General features: G+C 40.7%; 1 protein-coding gene across 1 annotated transcript; it reads right to left on the bottom strand.

Moving 5' to 3' along the window:
• Positions 1-9,400: 9,400 nt before the first annotated feature.
• DDX20 (DEAD-box helicase 20) lies at positions 9,401-18,491 on the bottom strand. Its single transcript, XM_077929062.1, has 11 exons — positions 18,271-18,491; positions 16,107-16,201; positions 15,468-15,636; positions 15,121-15,235; positions 14,870-15,012; positions 14,311-14,449; positions 13,756-13,818; positions 12,951-13,029; positions 11,990-12,095; positions 11,801-11,902; positions 9,401-10,659 (listed from the first exon to the last, which is right to left on the bottom strand). Exons 1-11 carry the CDS (start codon positions 18,458-18,460, stop codon positions 9,563-9,565), a joined length of 2,298 nt encoding a protein of 765 aa, XP_077785188.1. The 5' UTR covers positions 18,461-18,491; the 3' UTR covers positions 9,401-9,562.
• Between the last annotated feature and the right edge of the window lie 1,169 nt (positions 18,492-19,660).

Genomic DNA, 19,660 nt, shown 5'->3' with positions numbered 1-19,660 from the left:
TACACGATTTATTAACCTTTTCGGACTCATTTAACCTTTCAATTTATTCCAAATGTTTTTTAGGTTGTGTACCCCATAATGTCTTTTGCAGCTTTGCAGTTTTCATTTTTGGCAAACCATCACAAAATGTGGCCCAGAATGTTTTTGATCCTGAAATTGTGTTGCTGTGAAAACATGGAGGTTTTGCAAACCCAACATCATGTTCAGAAAAAATATAATAAGCAGCTCCAATTGGGGGGGGGGGGGGGAGAGGGAATCGTCTTTATTTTCAGACTTCTATTCTGATTTGCTTTTCAGCATCTAAATTAAAAGCATTGAGCAAATAGTGCTTGGAAACCACAAAAAGGAATAAAAACAGCTAGTTCTAATGAAATGTACCTTTCAGCCAAATAAAACTAAAACTTAATGTAACGTATGATCACCTACTAACAACAAACTTGTTTCTTAGTTTGTTTCCTTTTTTCCTCAGATACCTTATAGTGCTATGTTTTTGTTTATTCCAAAATCCCTTCCATCTTCAGCTTTCAAACAAGGAATTTTGGTGCATTGGCCACAGAATCCCTTGCAAGCTCAATCCTGGAAGACAACAGGTGATGCCAGGTGACAACCAAGCCAGTTAGGTCTACGTTGTCCTGCACATACTGAACGTCCACCTTAAAATATTCAACTGTGTCAGTGTTGTAAGGGAAAAATGGCAATGGTGGACATGTGAACTTGTCCATCATGAAACAGATTCAGGTGGAGAGCCGTGTTGATCTGTCATAGTCATAATAAATAACAAGATGAAAGATGGAAAAAATCTTTTTTTAATAATTCCAGTGGCACCTTAAAGATCAACTTCCCTGTGGGACCCACTGTTATAACAGTCATCAACAGTTATAAGGTTGAAGCGACCTCTGCTTCAGAGTATCTGACGAAGTGTGTATTACACATGAAAGCTCATACCTTGAAAGCTTATATTTAGTTGATGTGCCACTGGAATTATTAAAAAATATTTTTTCATCTTTCATCTTGTTATTTATTATCATCATGAAACAGTCTTCTCATCAAGAAATTCCCAATATGCTTCTGAGGAACTGAAGGTTCCAAGGACACAGTTTTTAAAAGCCACTGTTCTAGTAATGTGAGGCAGGCCTTAATTTACCCCCTAATGTTTGTCCAAGAACCCTTTTTCAATACCACAGTTTAGCCTTGGAACAAGTAAAGGATGTGCCTTTTGAGTGTCTGCAGAGTAGTATCTCTCCCCTAACCCCAGTCCCACACATCTAGGATTAGGGGAAAGGTTTGTGGGCGAATAAATAAACTTCAGCTCTGGTACCTCTGATTTCAGAAATTAAGTACTACATTGTCCTCAAGTCCAATCATTCCATTATCTCATGGGTGATCCTGTTTAATTCACTCCAGTGAAAGCAAACTTTTGCCATTCCCTTGCGAAACTGGTGCACAGTCTACGAGAACTGACCCATAAGAGTCTCTGTGATGCCCAATTTAAACTTTCCTTTGCTTCGTTTAACTTCATCACATCTCATTATACCTCTTGCCTAGTCAATTTGAAGCTTGATCCTTCACTACCCTCGCCATATTGCATTGACTTTTTACATCTGTGCAAAGGGAGGCTAAAATGCAGGGTGTCCTTGCACATGCAGAATATTTCACAGCTCGAGCAGAAACAAACCCTTTTCATCGCAAGATCGCAGATTATGCAATTGGTATAAAATGAGAGTTTATATGGGGAGAAGAGCCTGGCTTCATTAAGCTGCAGTCCAATACTAACCAGTCCTTCTATAAAAACTTCTACTCCCATCTCCAATGCAGAGTTGTGGTTCTTATCATGCGTGGCCCACAGGATGATATAGAAAAGGACCGCCTCTGGCTCTTCTGCCTCCCTGCACCATGGCAAAAGTATCTTTGTTCAGCAGCATTGCAGGGAGGCAGTAGGCAAATGTGGGTCTACAGTAAGGGTGCGAGGGCTGAGCAAAGCACTGCTGCCATGCACTAGTAAATGGACCTTTAGCCAAGTGCATGCACTGCTGTAGGAACATAGCAGAAGGCACTATGATGCCATTAACCATTGCAATCCATGACCAGTATGAGAAATCACAGCAAGTAGGCCAATACTGAATTATACCTAGTAGTCACCAGATGAGATGGGGACCCTGTACCTTTCCTATTCTGTAGGAGAAGGCATTTTGGCAAGTGGAGCTTTTCATGCAGTTCTTTATAACTGACCATTCTAGAAGAGTGTGCCTTTACTTCAAGAATTTCATGTTTCTTGGTTTCGTTGTATGGCTCCAGCAAATCAGAACCCCAGAATATTCAAATTTGCAAACTGGAAAATTGGTGTTTGGTGGATCAGGATTTTTATTTCAATATTCTGATGTTTTCATAATTTGGTTTTTCTTACAAGCCTCCAAAATGAATTTGTCTGCATCAAACCCACAAATGTAAATGTGGGTTCAATGGTCGCTTGGAAAATTGGTCTAGTCTCTTGGAATGATGGAATGTTGCTTCTTTTTGCCCATCTATAGCATGACCTTGGCATGTGTGTGGTGCACTTGAGGGAGCACTTGAAAGTCCCAGGCAACCTCCTGCAAAGACATACAGAAGTACTAACAGTCTGTATCATCAGCTCCCCCCTCCTCAAGACTTTAAGTTACCATCTTGCATACCATTAGTCTGCTGAAATCACATTTTATTTATTATTATTTTAATAATAGTGGGAGGTAAATAATGTCTTTGCTCTGTGAAGGGCACAGGAGAATTACTCCTATGGAAAGGTTCGGAAAGGTGCATGAGTGCAATGCCCCTTCCATATATGCAAGGGTAGAACAGCAGATACTGTCCAATAAACTCCAGCTCCTGGAGTCCCACAATTGAATGAGAAAAAGCAGCAATAGTTCCAAACCTGTTGGTTGTGAAGTAAGATGTGATTTCTGTGCTACCCATCATTTTGCCCTTCCTAGACGTATCCAGCTATGTGTTTTCTCTTTCCAGTGATCTAGTGCATTTTCCATCCCAAACGGGCTCTGAAACATTCATTTCTTCCTGCCACTTGGCAGTTGGCATCACATTTCATATGACTATTACTTTTCATAAGCAGAATTGGACAAAAATATTTCCCTGCATATATGGCATCCTATCGTACCAGCGTATCACGGCAAACTAAATGCTGGCCATTCACTATTCCTGAAACACATAATCTCACTGCTGTCAGTCAGTATGATCCACAACTTCTCTTCACTTCTGCCAAGAGACCAGTGTGCATGAGAATTTTGAAAGTGTATGGCATTCCCCTGATTTTAGAAAAGGGGTGTTCCTGAATATGCGGACATTAATGGGTATATTGGGGCTGATGGATCAGAAACAATGGGCACAATCCAAGTACTTTTAAGTCCCATTGACTTCAGTAGATAAATTTAAAGACAGTATGCTTACCGTGCCTATTGAAAGCAAAAGTACTTAACTTTGGATTTCAAATGTGACTACCTGAACATTCTCCCCCTGAAATACCATTGCCCTGCTTAGTATCTTAGAACCTAGGGAATGTGACTTTAGTCTTACATTTTCAAGTAGGGGATTATGGGTCTTTTTACAATATTTGCAACTGTTTTGCTATGTATTGAGAAATAACTAAATAGACAAAATGTTAATCTGACTCAAGTCTTTGAGCCCCAAATCTGATAGTTTCTCTCTCTCTCTCTAAATTCTAACAAACTCTACAGCAGATCGAAAACAATAGAGCAAATCCAACTGAACTCATCTTTTCCATCAACACAAAATAAAAATTCCGTCTTGTGTTTTAATATTTCCACTGAATTTTTCCATTTCTGAATTAAAAACCATTAAACAAAGAAGAGGGAGATGGAATCACCAAAAAGAGAAAAGCAATAAGAGGATTTTTTTATTTTAATATTTTGAAGAGTGTTTCTTAGATGTACAAAACTTTTCTACAGAAAGGTGTCCTTTTTTTGCAATTGATGTAATTGTATACAGATCTTCGGTTGGTTTGTATTACCCAGGAAAATGAGTTCTTTTTAAATCAGTAGATATAATCAACTTATTGTTCTCTTCCCTCTCAAAAACTAGTCAGTCCTAGGAAAGTGAACTGTCTCCTTGTAACTCAGGTTTTCAATAGCAATGGCCATAGACAAATGTCACCTCCAGTGAGGTACTCCCTCTAGATTGGTTCAGTGATTAGGGCTACTATCCTCTATACACTTTAGGTAGGAGTAAGTCCCATTGAACTGAGTAGGACTTCTGATTAAACATGCTTAGGATTGTGCCGTAAAACTGTTGATCAGAACTTCTGTTCATGACTCACTGTGTCTCCTGGAACAAGCCACTCTGACTTTTTAACGTCTCAGTATATCTACCAATAAGATTCAGGTAGTTTTAAAAATAACTTCCTCTCTAGTTCAGTGCTAAATTTATGATCATTTGGTTAACTCAATTAAAACTTTTTAAGTATACAAAATGTTTTCTGGAGGGGGGATGCCAAATAAGATGTCTCATTATTTAGAGCAATTACTGATTGGAGAAGTTAGTTTTTAAGGGAGACAAATTGTTGGAAATATACCAATGGCCGTTAATCAAGATGATCAGCATTTTTTAACTCTTAAGGTGGGCACGCTGTTTAAATCAAGCAATGAGGAACAGAGGGACTGTCATTACTCTGTGATGTTACACTCTGAAGCCTTCAGCTATGACAAATATCAAATAACCAGAGTAAGATCTGCACTTCCTTTAGGCTATAAGGGGAATCATCAAAAGAAGAAAGATATCTTTTGTGGATGGTTCCTCATGATGTCAGTGATGCTATGAGAAAAAAGGGGACATGCAGGTCAAGGTGTCTTCATCTCCAAGTCCAGATTGAGTGAAATGGACACAAAAATGGAGAAGTCCATTGTCGATTGGAATTTCAGGAACCACGGGGCTAGATTTACTGTTGACCTAACACAGCACGACAGTTCTTTTGTTTTTCTTGTCTAATTATTGTAGTCATCAGTCATGGGACCAAATGACAAATAATCCTCTAGTCTTGCTTTCAGTCAAAGGTTTCATAATTTTGTGCGTATGTGCGCATATGTGTGTATTGCTTTCTTTTCCTTTGCAGACTAATGCTTGCCACGGCAGGTCAAACAGCCATGCAGCTGAGAGATTAAGATCCATAGTATATCCTTTTTCTCAGTTCTCTGTTGTTACCATGACTGGAGTTGCAGCTGGCTCCATGGACCAATGAAATATATTACAGAACATGTGTGATGGTATATTTTTGATAAATCAGTGAGACATTCCAATGCAATGGTGTTTGCGCTAGAGGTTTTATGTTGTTACCAGAATTCTCTCTCAATTGCATTTTTTTTCTATTTTCATACTCTAAATGGGCTTTGCTTACAAATCATCACGACCAACTGAGACAAAATTGTACTGTACAAAACTGCAGGTAGATTCATTTCAGAAAAACTTTCTAAAGAATCCTAAGTTTCCTGTTGTCTTCTTTTGAAACTGTAGTGCATATGTTGAAACTTGTATATCATTTACAGTACTGCGTCTTGTGCCACTGCTGTACCTGATGTATCCAATCTGGATTAAATGGAATATGTGCCACAAAGCACTGAACTCTTGCTGTAGATTTCTTTTAACTGGGATCACTAATGAGATTTAAAGCAGCTGATGGCTTTAACAGTAAATCCACTAAGTCTAGCGCCATTTCTTGCAATGCCCAGACAGAATAGCCCCAGAAGTCCAAAAGCAGGGCCAGAAAACAATAGCCTCTCCAACTGTTGCCCTTCCCTCCTTCCCAACAACTGGTATTCAGCAGTATAGTGTCACCATGGATAATTGCATGTTGCTTATCCTCCACCTTTTTTCTAATCTCCTCCTAAAGACATCTTGGGACAATGAATTCCATCAAACTATACACTTTTCTTAGGCAGTAGATTCAGGACAATCAACTTCTTAGGTGTCCAGAGAACAACTTCCTTCTGCTCCCCACCCTTGCTAGGGAACAGGCCCATGCACTCTTTTTGGGAGCATGTACCAATAGCATCTATACTTACATCTGCAGGACCACCATAGTACAGAATTAGGGAGGTTGAAAGACTCTTTGCTGATATAGCCTTTTTTTTCTTCCTCTAGTACTTCTGCTATTTAAAAATACACACTAGGGAGGTTGATCAGCCTGTACTAGGGCTGCAATCACTTCAGTCATAGAACTGATACATATCCCCAGGCTACAGCAAGGGTGGGGAACATTTTAAGTCCAGTGGGCTAGACTGTTATCTACCCCCAACCCTTTATGGGCAAAGTCTTGACAGGTGGGCAGAGCCAAGCACCTGTCGATCACAATACCACAAGGGTATCAGCTGACCTCTTCTGTAGGCAGGTTCCTCATAAACCCTTTAAAGGTATTAGTTTGTACAGTTCTTTGAATAAGGCTTTGCAGGTTTTTCACTGAGCCAGGTTTTACCTGCTACACAGCTGGCATCTTATGACATCAGGTATAGGGCAGGTGGGCATGACTTGGCCTAATTAGACCCATGGGCCAGAGGTTCCCCACTCTTGGGCTGAAGTACTTCATTCATATATGCTATAAAATACAGTAAAATGTGTTGCTAGTTGTGTGGATACCTTCAGACGACTGCAAAGTTATCAAAAAACTACTCCAAAGTTTTTCCTGTGCAACACCCAACCATGGATTTGGGGATCAGTGCAAGCCTGTAGGCAGGAACTGTGCTGTTTTCTTAATCTTTATACAACACCTAGAAAATTTTTAACACTTAGGCTGTTTAAAAATATGTAATTCTCCCCTATATTTCATAGGCTGCAATTAAAGTACGTGTCATGTGCTACAAACATTATAGTTTACAACTAAATATAAAATGCATCTTCAAAACTGTCCCAGAACTGAAAGCTGAAAACATCTATTGAAAGCTATTTGACTCCATTACAATATACTGAAGTACACCTGGCTCTGACTCATTTAATATTCTCACAACTCAAAAAATCCCACGTGGAATACAAGTAACAAGAAGCAAAGTATCAAAAAGCTTACAGAAGTTTGAACCATTAATAACTGGTCAGCGAAGAACATACATTTAAGTAACAAGAGGAAAACCTGAATGGAGGCTATGACCCAATTGTGATACTTTTGAGAAGTGGAAGAGGTCCAATATGGACACAGCTGAAAAGTGGATAATCCCAGTATTGCTGCTGAATGAATGAAGAGTCAACAGCTTCCAAGGAATTTTCATAATTCAGCAACAGCATTAGTATAGCATTCCTTCTGCATGTTGTAAGTCATATATTCCACTAGGTGGCACATATTTTTCTGTTTCCATTGTGAGACGCAGATCCGGTAGGATAAAAAGCATGCTTTTATATTAAAAACTACAGTTGTTGTGTGTCAAAATGCTACTTCAACAGTTAAGTATCTCGGCACCTCCGTTAAAGGTCTTAGCTAATGCCTTGCTGGAACAGAAAAAGGATACTAGTATAGTATTTGATCCCAACAGCAACCACCTGTTTGTGGAAGCTCACAAATAGGATACGCAGATCAGTGCCTTTTGCTGTGCAACCCAAGTACAAGCATTCCCAACCTTTATGTGTACAAGGAACTCTTTTTACCGTCAACATCTTTTCAAGAATGCCACATGTTAATTGTAATTTTAGGCTCTGTTATTTTGGGGGCCGGGGGGGGGGGGGGAGACAAAAAAGTATTATGAACTTAATGTGGTAAAAAAAAACTGCAGGGTGTGAACATTATCAACCTGTGCAGGAACTGAATTAACAACACAGAGGGGTATGTCTCCCTGTACACCATTACTCATGCATTTACCCAGTCAGTCTCCCATCACATCATGGTTTTGCATAGGATATAGAGCAGCTGAAACAAAGCAGGGCAATTAGCTGCAGTTAATATGCAATTTCATTTCTAATTAAAGTTTTCCCTTATGCATGGCAGGCCTGATATTGGTATCCCCTGGAGTACCATCCAATTATGATAGTTTTTTATATTATTATATATGTTAAAAATCCTATCACATCGCTAAACCAATCTAGCTCAAAAAGTGTTATTTATACAGTTTTAATTAAGATTTATTTAAATCAGCAACATGTGTTAATTGAGATATGCTTTTTTATTTATGCCACTTCTAAACAGAAGGAAGCACTACAGCTGTAGTACACTAGGAGTCTTGTCGTTTGAAATGGTAATTGATTAAAAGGAAGTAGGGAGTTGCCAATTAGAAAGAGGTAGTAGCTTACTCACAGTGGATAAGTCTTTTCTGGAAATTCCCCAGCTTTTCTGGAAATGACCAAGTTGGTCACGCCTTTTTCATAATGTTATTGATCATAGTATCACAACTTGCCTCCTACCCCACAAACTTTGGGTCAATCATTCTCTGTTAGCCTAAGTTACTGCATTTCTGTGAGGACCTTCAAGACAAATGAAATAAAGACATTTTGCTGTCCTTAAAAAAGGAAAAGCCGAGATTTCAAGTACGTACTTGTTATAGATATGCTGAACTGTACATATACAGAATGCAAACAGAACAATCTTTGGGGCCTTCACAGTAGTCGCATCCGCCCTGTGGAACAACCTCCCATCAGATGTCAAGGGAAAAAACAACTGACTCTTAGAAGACATCTGTAGGCAGCCCTGTATTATTTATGTCTGATGTTTTAGTATGTTCTGATATATGCTGTGAGCCACCCAGAGTGGCTGGGGAAACCCAGCCAGATGGGTGGGGTATTATTATTATTAATAATACAATAAAGAAGGCTCTAAGAATGAACTTCATCAAGAATAGAAATCATACGTGAGATTTTTTAAAAATAAGTATTTTCTTACTTTAAAGGGATTGCTTTCTAAAGTTTCTTTCTGACCCATTTCTCAAACAATAGTTTAAAGTTCTCACGAAGCTTAAGGGAAATTGTAAGGTCTAAACAGAATCTCTTGAGATCTTTAAGCATTTTACCCTCTCCATCCTATGAATGAGAAGTTATTTGCCCCTGTTACCCACAAAGGCCTTCAGAGTAGCAAGATGGGGAATCCAGAGAAAGAAACTAGCATTCTGGACAATTAGGCTCCATTTTACCTCTCAAAGAATGAGTGCTATTTGCTGGATGGGAATACAGGCATTTTAAGATAGATTAGTCCCACAACTCAACTGAGATTACAGAGAAATGAGAAGAAGCGGCCATATATTTTGGTACATCTGACACCCAGAAATGAGCATGTTAACCTCTGTACAAATTAAAACGCTCACCATACATGAGGGAAAAAAGTAAAGGCAGTAATCTTTTCCAAGTTCATAACCCAAAATAAATGAGAACAGTAATCTACAACAGATTTCCCATGCATCTTATGCCAAGAGTAAATCAGTATCAATATACAACACTATTTTCATACTATTTATTAGCAATACTGTTGCAGCATTTCACCTTCTGGAAAGTATACAAAACAGTATATACATGGAATAAAGAAAATATGTGAGTGTAAACAGAAACAGAAAGGTGATTTAAGATTCCACTATTAGGTTTCGTGTGGCAGGAATTCCCATTATCTGTTACCGCGCAACAACTCTTCAAAATAGATTGCATTGGCATGATAAGCAGTTAGTAAGTTTGATGGTCGCTGATACATTTGGTAGTATGAACGAGAAGCTTCTGCATAATGGTCCCGCCAAGCCCGGTAATATGCTCGCCAGTATTCCTCATAACTCTGATCTTCACACTCAGGGAAAGGAGTAGGTTTGACTTCAGATACACTTTTTAAATTCTTGCTCTTGGAAGGCTTGGTGGTACAACGGAAGCGGCTTTGACTGCTCTGTTTTACATTCTGTTCCTTTATCTTCTGGAGCTGAGGACTCGTTTGGAACAGTGGTGGTTCAGGGACACCACTGAACTGCAAAACACATTTCTGATCTGATGTCAGTGCACCATTGTCTTTTTGCTGTGTATCTGAAGATGCTTTACTATATGACTGGTCCTCCCAGCTAGAGGTGGATGACCCAGAACTGTAAGAGCTACTATCGCTATCAGAGTCTCCTGTCAATACGTGAGCTTTTGCAGCATGCAAGCTGGATTCTGTTTCAGTATAAATTCTATTAGTATCACTTTCTGGGTGTTGATGCTGCTCTCCTGGGCCTGTATAGCTTCTTACTATTTCCACTTCTCTCTCTGAGCCTTCTTTAATGAAGTATTCATAATCCTCAATGAACTCCGCCATGCTCCATGTGCTGGTGGACTGCTGGCCCTTAAATGATGATAAGCAAGGGATCTTGGGAAGCATGCTTTTTAATGTTTCCCTGTCCACCTCCTCGTTATGCTTTCCAGAAGTCTGAAGACAAGGCTCTATTTGGCGCTTCTGCTGAGTGATACTATGGGACGACTGTTGCTTCCTGGTTATTTTTGGTTTTGTATCCTCCGTTCTCGTTTTAAGTAATTGCTTCTGTTTGAGGGCTTGTTTTGGCTTGGCTGCAACAGAGTTTTCACAAACAACAGGAGCACTGGTGCTTACTGTTGTGTGCTGCATGGTCCCCTCTGGTCTCTTAGCTGGCAACAGAGATGCATGCAGTGAAGCATTGGGATATGGGACAGCAGTGACTTCGACATCCCAGCCTTCAAACTGTTCCATGAGCCCAGGAGGTATAGGTTCTTCACAAGAGAAAAATGTTATTAGTCAAGAGCAACATACAGTATCTCTTTTCAAAGAAATTCTCATAATCACAAATATATCTAAGTGACACCATCATAAATGTTTTGAATGCAAGCATTTGATTACAAGCATGTGCCAGGTGTTTTTACTAGACTGTAGTTTAAAAATAAAAGAAAGATCAATACATACAAAAGTATTGCTATAAGCCAAATGATGTTACATAATGTTGTAAAACAGTCAGGGCTAAAGAATAATGATCCTATAAGCCAATAACTGGGTTAAGTCCATCTGAAACAGTCAAATTTCTTCTTTTGACAGCTTCCAAAAGTTAAGGTTTCACAATCTCTCTTGCTGAACTGCTCTGCCAGAAAGGAACATCTTCAGAAATCTAAATTCATCTTGTTTGCAAATATTGTTTCCTGTCCTCTTTAGAGCTTCTCAGTTTTTATACTGTTGAAGGTCACAAGGTTGTCATACTAAGCAGCTCCCGTATTTGACCAAATGTATTATTTATTTAGTGTCTTAATTACTGGGCTATTAATTATATTGTCAATGAATCTAGCTTTACTGGATAGCTCAGGTGGTAAAGCACGGGACTCTTAACCTCAGGGTCATGGGTTTGAGCTCCATGTTGGGGGAAAAGATTCCTGTATGGCAGGGGGTTGGACTCGATGACCCTTGTGGTCCCTTCCAACTCTACAATTCTATGATTCTGTGACTTTAAATGATTTAACAACTAAGAACTCTGGTACATTACTTTTCTGAAATAATTCAGTATTTCCACTCAGGAAACAATTAGCTAACTATTTAAGATTCAGAATGGGCCTATGGTACAAACCTATACATAGTATAAAAAGAAACCCCACTTAATTTAATGGGAGTTACTCCCAGGTAAGCAAGTACAAGACTGCAGCTTAACCACCTGCATCAACTCTGAAACATTTACTATAGCGCCATTCAGAAGGACAGGGACAGAGAACCTGTGGCTCACCCACTGCTGTTCAACAGCAAACGGTCAATGACCAGGTGTGATGGGAACTGTACTTCTGGAGGGCCAGTTTTCCTGCCCCCACCTTCCCCGCATAAAGACATGCTCAAATTAATGCATCATGGTCCCACATACACCAGAAACACTTGTACCTGGTAAAGGAAGCAACCGAAGGTTACATTTCTGTGCAATTTTCATCATCATGTTTTCTTCTTCCCCACGGCAGCAATATGTCACTGCTAGCCCTAAAGTTCCTGTGACAAAGCAGAGAGATAAATCAGTTGGAAAGAGTTGTAGATCCAGCACCTGCCACTGCATAGCAAACTCAAAGCAGTATTTACCAAAGCGCCCAGCTCTGCCAATCCGATGCATGTATGTTTCCCAATCCAAAGGCACATCCAAGTTGATGACTAGATTCACCTTCTCAGCATCAATTCCACGGGAAGTCTGAGAGGAAGGATGGGTGAAGTTAAAGGTGGTAGTAAGGAGGAAACAAGCCAAGCACAACATTTAGACTTCTTCAGTTGTTCCATGGTACCATGAATAAAATACCGCAGCCTCCCAATCAATTTACACACATTAAGACACAAAACAAGCCATTTGCTCTAGTTCCGAAGGACTACTTTTGTTATTTATTTATTTATTTATTTATTTATTTATTTATTTTACCCCGCCCATCTGGCTGGACTTCCTCAGCCACTCTGGGCGGCTTCTAACAAAATATTAAAATACAGTAACCCATCAAACATTAAAAGCTTCCCTAAACAGGGCTGCCTTCAGTTATCTTCTAAATGCTGCTGGGTGTGTTGCTCAAAAACAACTGCTTCAGCATAGTTTCATTACAGTAAGTGGGCACAATCCACAGAAGGCTCCCTGGGATGCATTAATGTAATTTTGCAATTTAAACCATACTAATTTCAAAGCCATCTAAATGACACTTCTCTGGGTCTTCCTCAAGGAGACTACTCTGAAAATACTATGCTTTCATTCTTGCTCACAACTGTCTATACAAACCTTAATAGAAATATGCTGGAAGTAGACTAAACTTTGGAAAGACAAGAGCATCAAATAGTGGTTAGTATTTTCCTCTTCTCAAGATTGATTTACAACATATTTTAGTGAAAAGAATGAACTGTTTCAAATACTACTGCATTTGTATGTACTAGCACATTTCCCAGAGACATGGGCGCACTAGCTTGGTTGAGTTTCTAGTTCCTTAAAGTCAGATCTATATGAAGTACATCTATAAACCATTACACTTTTTAAAAATTCGACATCAGGGTGGAGTGGGGGGAACCTCACCAAATCAGTTGAAATCAAGACTCTGCAATGAAACTGCTTGAGTTTAGCCATAGCATCAAGTCGTTGGTTCTGATTCATACTGCCTAGAGAAAGACGAACAAATGGAGAAATGAAGACCAGACAACAAAAGTACTAGCAGAATCATTAGGGTAGTTTGCTACCACGTCTCCTCCACAGACACTTTTGTCTAATTTATCTATTGTATATACATAGTATATACATTATACTATGGTACTCAGTGGTACTCAGGATATCACTCAAGAAATCACTCAAGATATCCCTCAAGCAATTAAGGAACAAAAGAAGAAAAGGCACACTAGCCTGGGAACTTCCTCTCTGCCCAGAACATTGGAGGCTATACACCACACCCCTCAACAGTATTTATAGGAACTCAAACACTGAGATCCTGCTCTGTTCCAGTAACAAGAAGCCGAAAGCACCAGCCTGAAGATGACGAGTGAGACCTCGTCGAAACGTCGCCTAGACACCCCAACTTTTACACGGGAAGACACCCGAGGACACCAAAACCTGCATTCCTGTACCCGTGAAAATCTACGAAAGCATAGTATATACATTGTATATACATGAGCCTGGCTTCGGCTGGGGAGGGCGGGATATAAATAAAATTTATTATTATTATTATTAATTCCTACCAAGCTCAAATGGGCCTTACTCCTAAATTAATATTTATACAACTGCAACTTAAAACAACATACTTACTTACACATGTGCGTGAAAACAACAAATTCCACATACAACATTGCTGAAATCAATATAAGAAAAAATTATCAATAGGCCTGCAAACTTGCCTGAAATGCACTCAGCAGGAAATCCTTTGGAAGTCAGTAAATCTGCTAGGTGTTGAGCTCTGAAACAGTGAAAAAGAAAATACAGTAAATGTATTTATAGCATAACACTTCATGACTGCCGCACTTGCCAGCTCCTCAAAACTGTTTGACAGGAGTGTATAACAAATATTTAATAAACAGCTAAACTTAGCAGCATATTGTTCCTGGCACAGTAAGATGCAAGAACAGTTGATTTAATCTGGAATCATTTCCCCTTGATTATTTCATCCACTGTATATATGATGAACTCTTGGTCTTTAAGTCATAAAAATATGGTGTGTGTTTTAAAAGCATGAGATTTTTAAAAATAAATCCTACTGTTTTAATTCAATTCAATACTGCATGACACACTAAACAATAGATGACCAATCTTACAGCCCTAGAAACTCACTAGCTTCACCCACTTTAATGTGCATTGGCTTTCACTTACAGAAACAGGAGCATTGCTATAAAACCCCAAATAATTCATTGTTATTTTAGCTAATCTAGATTTTTTTAAAAACATAAAATACCGGCTATGTAGATTCGAGAAGACCAAGGCCTGGTTGAAAGGAATCTTGCTGAACAGCTCCTGTAAATGCTCAGCCTTCTCCTCAAAAGTCTTATGAGGTAACGGGTGAGATTTCACAACTTTGAAGTACTGCTTCAACCCTAACCAAAACAGGATGGGCTTATATAACATTTGTACAAACAAAAACTCATTTGAGGAAAGGATACAAATGTAACAATAATAAATGGTTGTCCCAATATTTCTGGCTAAGTTGTTATATAGAGCATTAACATGGCAGACAATAAATTCAAACCACATATTTATCAAGGTGGCAAAGTCTATAACTGGGGTGGTGATTGTATGGCCTTCCAGAAACTGTTGGACTCTCAACTTCCATCAGCCCCAGCCAGCATGGGGCTGGCTTCCATCAGCCCCAGCATCCAGCATCAAGGATGATGGGAATTAAAGGCCAGCAACAACTGAAAGGTCATAGGTTCCCCACTACTACCTTAGACTCAAGCATACAACTCTCAACGTATTTGGAGGGTTGTGCAGAAATGCAAAGAGCACATCGTACATACCAATGAGACTTGGGTCCGTGGGATTCAATCTCACAAAGGTGGGATCTCTCATGTACCTAGTCAAAGAATTAGCCAAGGATTCAGGATAGGTGGCCGACACAGCCAACATTTGCTTATTGGCTGGTAGAGAAGAATAAATCCAACTAAAGAGAGAGGGAGGGGAGGAAAAGCACCATTTAGAACAAACACTTCAAACCAAATATGTTTCAGAAACAAAAAGATTATAATGATTACTGGTAGGCTACTCTTACTTGATTTGATCCTGGAAACTACCTTCTTCCAGAAGCTTATCTGCCTCATCAAGAATGAAGAGACGAATGCTGGCTGTATTCAGATAGTTCAGTTCTATGAGTTGCTTTATGCGCCCTGGCAACAATAAAAATTGCATTAGGATCTTAAGCATACAACACATCTAACTGAAATAAATATACTTTTGCAAAAGAATAATAAACATAGCACCTTGATAAATATGACTGATTAACTCTCTATGTGCAGTTTTCAAATTCTGCTCTGTAAATATGTTTGCACAGATAGCATCCACTAGTTTTTGTAGCACAATACAAGATTTGATAAACATGTATCATTTTATTTGTCTCACCAGGAGAGCCAACTGCTATGTGACACTTTTTCAGCCTCATTTTATCTTGGTTTAAAGGGGTTCCTCCAATGAAGACATGACATTCCAAACCTTCCATCTTGATCCCAATAGTTGTAATAACTGCATGAATCTGAACAGCAATCTCTCTGGTAGGGGCCAAGATCAAAATCTGAAAAAAGGTCAAGCTGTGAATAGACTAGAAGAACAAACAAAAAATGAATACATCATATTTCCTAGATTATTAACCCCTCTGCTCCCGTAACAGTTGAGGGACCAATAAGTGACACTTCTTTGATGGCAGTTTTAGTCAGCTAGAAGCCAGATATCCCCTCAATAAGTGTCAATCACACTTACAAAGCATCCTTAAATATCAGCATAAATCCATATGTAATAGTTATAATAAACTGATACCAATAGCAAACTTAGTTGGTCTCTAAGGTGCCAGTGGAAGGAATGTTTTTATTTTGTTTTGACTACGGCAGACCAACACGGCTACCTACCTATATCGTTATAATAAAGCTTACCTATGAGGGAGCTAGAATGAAACTCTCACTGAATAGCACTGCCCTTGTAAATAATCTTGTTATTGATTACTGACATCACTTCTCTCAAAACTTTACACAAAACTATCATGCTCACCTGCGTAACCAGGCTTTCCAAAATAAGGGAATCAAGTGCAATAGTAGAGAAGACACAGGTTTTACCAGTGCCAGATTTTGCTTGTACAATGAGATCTGAAAAGAAAACAAATAGAAAAATGTCAAGAAGCAGCCAAAAGATCACCACCAAAAATCCAGGACAAAAGAATCAAGTAAATAAGGCCAGTCACGTCATCAGCAACCAATTCACTTTCAATGGAATATCGCTCCAAAGCTAAAACCATCCAACAGTCAGCCATCTAATAGCGAATAAATATTTACAGTACACCAATCACATTAATATATATTAAAATTGACACTAGGTGTTTCATCAGTATTATTAGCTTCATCTGGCAATTTTGTGTCTTCCAAGTGACATACAAACAAACACATAACACAAAGCTCCTATGCTGGTACAAGCACAAAAGGGGCACCAGGAGTGGGTCTTCTTGTAATAGCAATTTTCTTGAAGGCAACTTGCCCTTCACTTCTGATCTTTCTCTACAATATGCAGGTGGATGTAAAATGCTATGTGTGTGCTTGATTTCTCATCTCACTGCATACCAGGACATATACAGAGTATTCACCAAATCAATCAATAATAAGACTCTCAAAACATCAATTTTAATCCAAAAGTCCTGCACAGACCCAACTTACCGTATTTTTCGCCCTATAGGACGCACTTCTTCCCCTCCAAAAATGGAAGGGAAATCTGTGTGCGTCCTATGGGGCGAATACAGGCTTTCGCTGAAGCTTGGAGAGCGAGAGGGGTCGGTGCGCAGCCTGCCGCCCGGCGCGCGATGCGCCCTGAAGCAGAGCGCCCCTCCCGCCGGGCAGACATCTGCAGCGTGGGGAGCCCTGCGGGAGTTCCTGCAGGGCTCCCCGCGCTGCGGATAGCAGCCTGCCACCCGGCTCCAGAGCGCCCCTCGTGCAGGGCAGACATCGGCCAGCCCCACAAACTCGGGGGACAGCGGGGAGGCGCAGCGCCCCATCCCGCTGTTCCCCGACCTGGTTTGGTTTCCCCGACCTGGTTTGGGGGGGGGGAAGTAAAGGGGGGGGGGAATTTCCTTTATTTCCCCCCAAAAAAACTAGGTGCGTCCTATGGGACGAAAAATACGGTAAATGTTTTATTGTCTGTTTTTCATAGTCCATCTCCCTCCATGCCCTCTCTTTACACCTTTAAAAAAAATCCACAAAGACAAAAGAAGACAATGGTTGCATCTGTGGCACATGCCACTTTAGTTTGGCTGCCCTGCAACCTACAGCCCAGTTTTGCATATTAACCACTTAGCTAAGGAGCCTACTGCAATATGCAAAAGGCTCATTGCCTCAGAAAGGCCTCCTTAAACATGCTTTGAATGAAAGCACAAAGCTCTGGCACATCACCCTCCGAAAGGTAAAATGGCTGTTACAGTGGTACCTTGGTTCTCAAACGCCTTGGTACTCAAACAACTTGGAACCCAAACACTGCAAACCCAGAAGTGTTCTGGTCTGCAAACTTTTTTCAGAAGCCAAACGTGCTCCGTTTTGAGTGTTATGCTTCCTATTTGAGTGCCACACTTCCGTTTTGAGTGTTACGCTGAGGTCTGCCTGTTTTTGCTATTTATTTTGTATTTTTGTGGCTCTCTCTTTTGTTTTTTTGACTGTGTGGAACCCAGTTCAGCTACTGACTGATTGTGTGACTGCGGTACATTGTTTATTGCTTTCTTTTTATGAATCAATTGTCTCGTTAGATAGTAAAATTCATGTTAAATTGCTGTTTTAAGGGTTGCTTTTAAAAGCCTGGAATGGAATAATCCATTCTGCGTTACTTTCTATGGGAAAGCGAGCCTTGGTTTTGGAACAGACTTCTGGAACGGATTAAGTTTGGGAACCAAGGTACCACTGTACCTTCTACAACCCACATGCCTCAGCATTTTTCTTCCCAACGCAAGTTTTTGGCACTCTCCTATCCTTTGGCACCCAGGGCCGGCCCAAGACATTTTGGCACCCGAAGCTCAAACCCCAATGGCAGTCCATTCCCTGCCAGGGAAGGAGTGGAGATCTACACAAGGAACAATGGCGAGGAGAAAGAAAGATCCATATCGGGATCTGCTGACCCTGGGGATCCTGCCGCACAAGGCGACAGCCCACACCCCTCATCCCAATCCCTCATCCCGCCTCACCAAGGCCGCAGCGCCCCAGCGGGATGGCTTTGAGCTGCACTGGGGAAGGCCTCAGGAACCCGGCAGCTTTCAGCCCCTCCAGGACCGGGGCCGACAGCAGCAGCGACCCGAAGTCTTCGGGCCCTTCGTGCAGATGCACGTCCCGGGTACGGAGCCAGCTCTCAGCCGGAGCCACCTCGGGAGCCGCCATCTTGGAAAAGAGAGCGGGAACCCTGGGAAAGCGTCGCGAGAAACGAGGGGCGACGAGCCCTTGCGGATGTGACGGCAGAGGTGCGCGCGCCGAACACACACACGCGCGCGCGGAGGGCGGGGGAGAGAGAGAATCGCTTCAGAGAAGTGTTTGAGGGAGGAAGCGGGTTGAGGGGGGGAAGATAATTGGATGGCTGAAAGAGGACCGAACCATTGAGACAGGGGTGGGGGTAGAGTGAGCATAGGTACTTTAGGCTGTGGGCGGAACCAAACAGCCATTCTTTGGGGGGGGGGGACCGAGGAGGCTGCACCTAAGCAGCGTCCGGACTCAAGATGGGTGGCAAAGGAGGAGGAGGAGACGATCGCGGGCTGCTTCCATCTATTTCCAGTGTGTCTTTTTCTCGATTGGAAGCTCCTGCGGGCAGAGACCTGTTCTCTTTATTTCTTAAGCACCTTCTACCTGAATGGGATCTAGCTTTTATTATATATATATATTTTTTTGTAAGCTGAATTGGAATTTGATAATAAAGGGCGGGATCAGTATGTTAATAAAACGAACATTTGGCCCTCGATTAATAACAATCATACATAAAATTCAGTGATAAATATATATCAGCTAGAGGCTTCTACATTTTAAGCACACATAGTTTGGGAATGCTGGGTAGAAGATCCATTGAGAAGTTGGGAATTACTTCTGTGTAAAGATGAATCGGATTGGGTACCGATCCTAAAATTACTTGGGAGTAAAACCTACAAGTAAATGGGACTCATGTGTAAAGTTGTATAGGATATGATTAACTTTTGCAAGGAGTGATATACATGGTGATGATTGATCACCATTTGCGAGTAGTCAATATGGCTCAACAGAACTCTTTGTTGACAAAATCCACGTCATAATTTTGTTTGTTCAATAACAATTGCACATGCTGTTTCTTACCAGAAGAGGGTGCACCCTGCTCAGAAACGTGTCTTTTCTAAAGCTCTGCAGCAACACAACATCCCTTCTGTATCAATTTATGAGCAAAGAAACTGCATTCTTACTTCAAAAGTCATAGAAGACTTCTCATCATGGATGCAGGCCTGGACCAAGCAGGTGGGAGAGAGCTGGCATGTGTCCCAAGCAGCAGGTTGGGAAGTGGGGCAGCAAAATTATCGGCTTGTCGTGCCCACTCCTGTGTGCACAGACACTCAACTTTGCCAG

The sequence above is a fragment of the Podarcis muralis genome, chromosome 5 (genome assembly GCF_964188315.1).
Source record: "Podarcis muralis chromosome 5, rPodMur119.hap1.1, whole genome shotgun sequence".
NCBI lineage: Eukaryota > Metazoa > Chordata > Lepidosauria > Squamata > Lacertidae > Podarcis > Podarcis muralis.
This window is presented reverse-complemented; position numbering and strand designations above follow the sequence as displayed.

What these genes read in the sequence shown, in the direction of transcription:
- DDX20 (XM_077929062.1), bottom strand. Translation starts at nt 18,460, where the DNA reads ATGGCGGCTCCCGAGGTGGCTCCGGCTGAGAGCTGGCTCCGTACCCGG. An exon ending in TTCTCGAATCTACATAGCCG is followed by an intron (nt 13,819 to 14,310) that starts GTATTTTATGTT and finishes TCACTGTTTCAG; the next exon opens with AGCTCAACACCTAGCAGATT. An exon ending in TCGGTTGCTTCCTTTACCAG is followed by an intron (nt 10,660 to 11,800) that starts GTACAAGTGTTT and finishes TCTCTTGTGAAG; the next exon opens with AACCTATACCTCCTGGGCTC.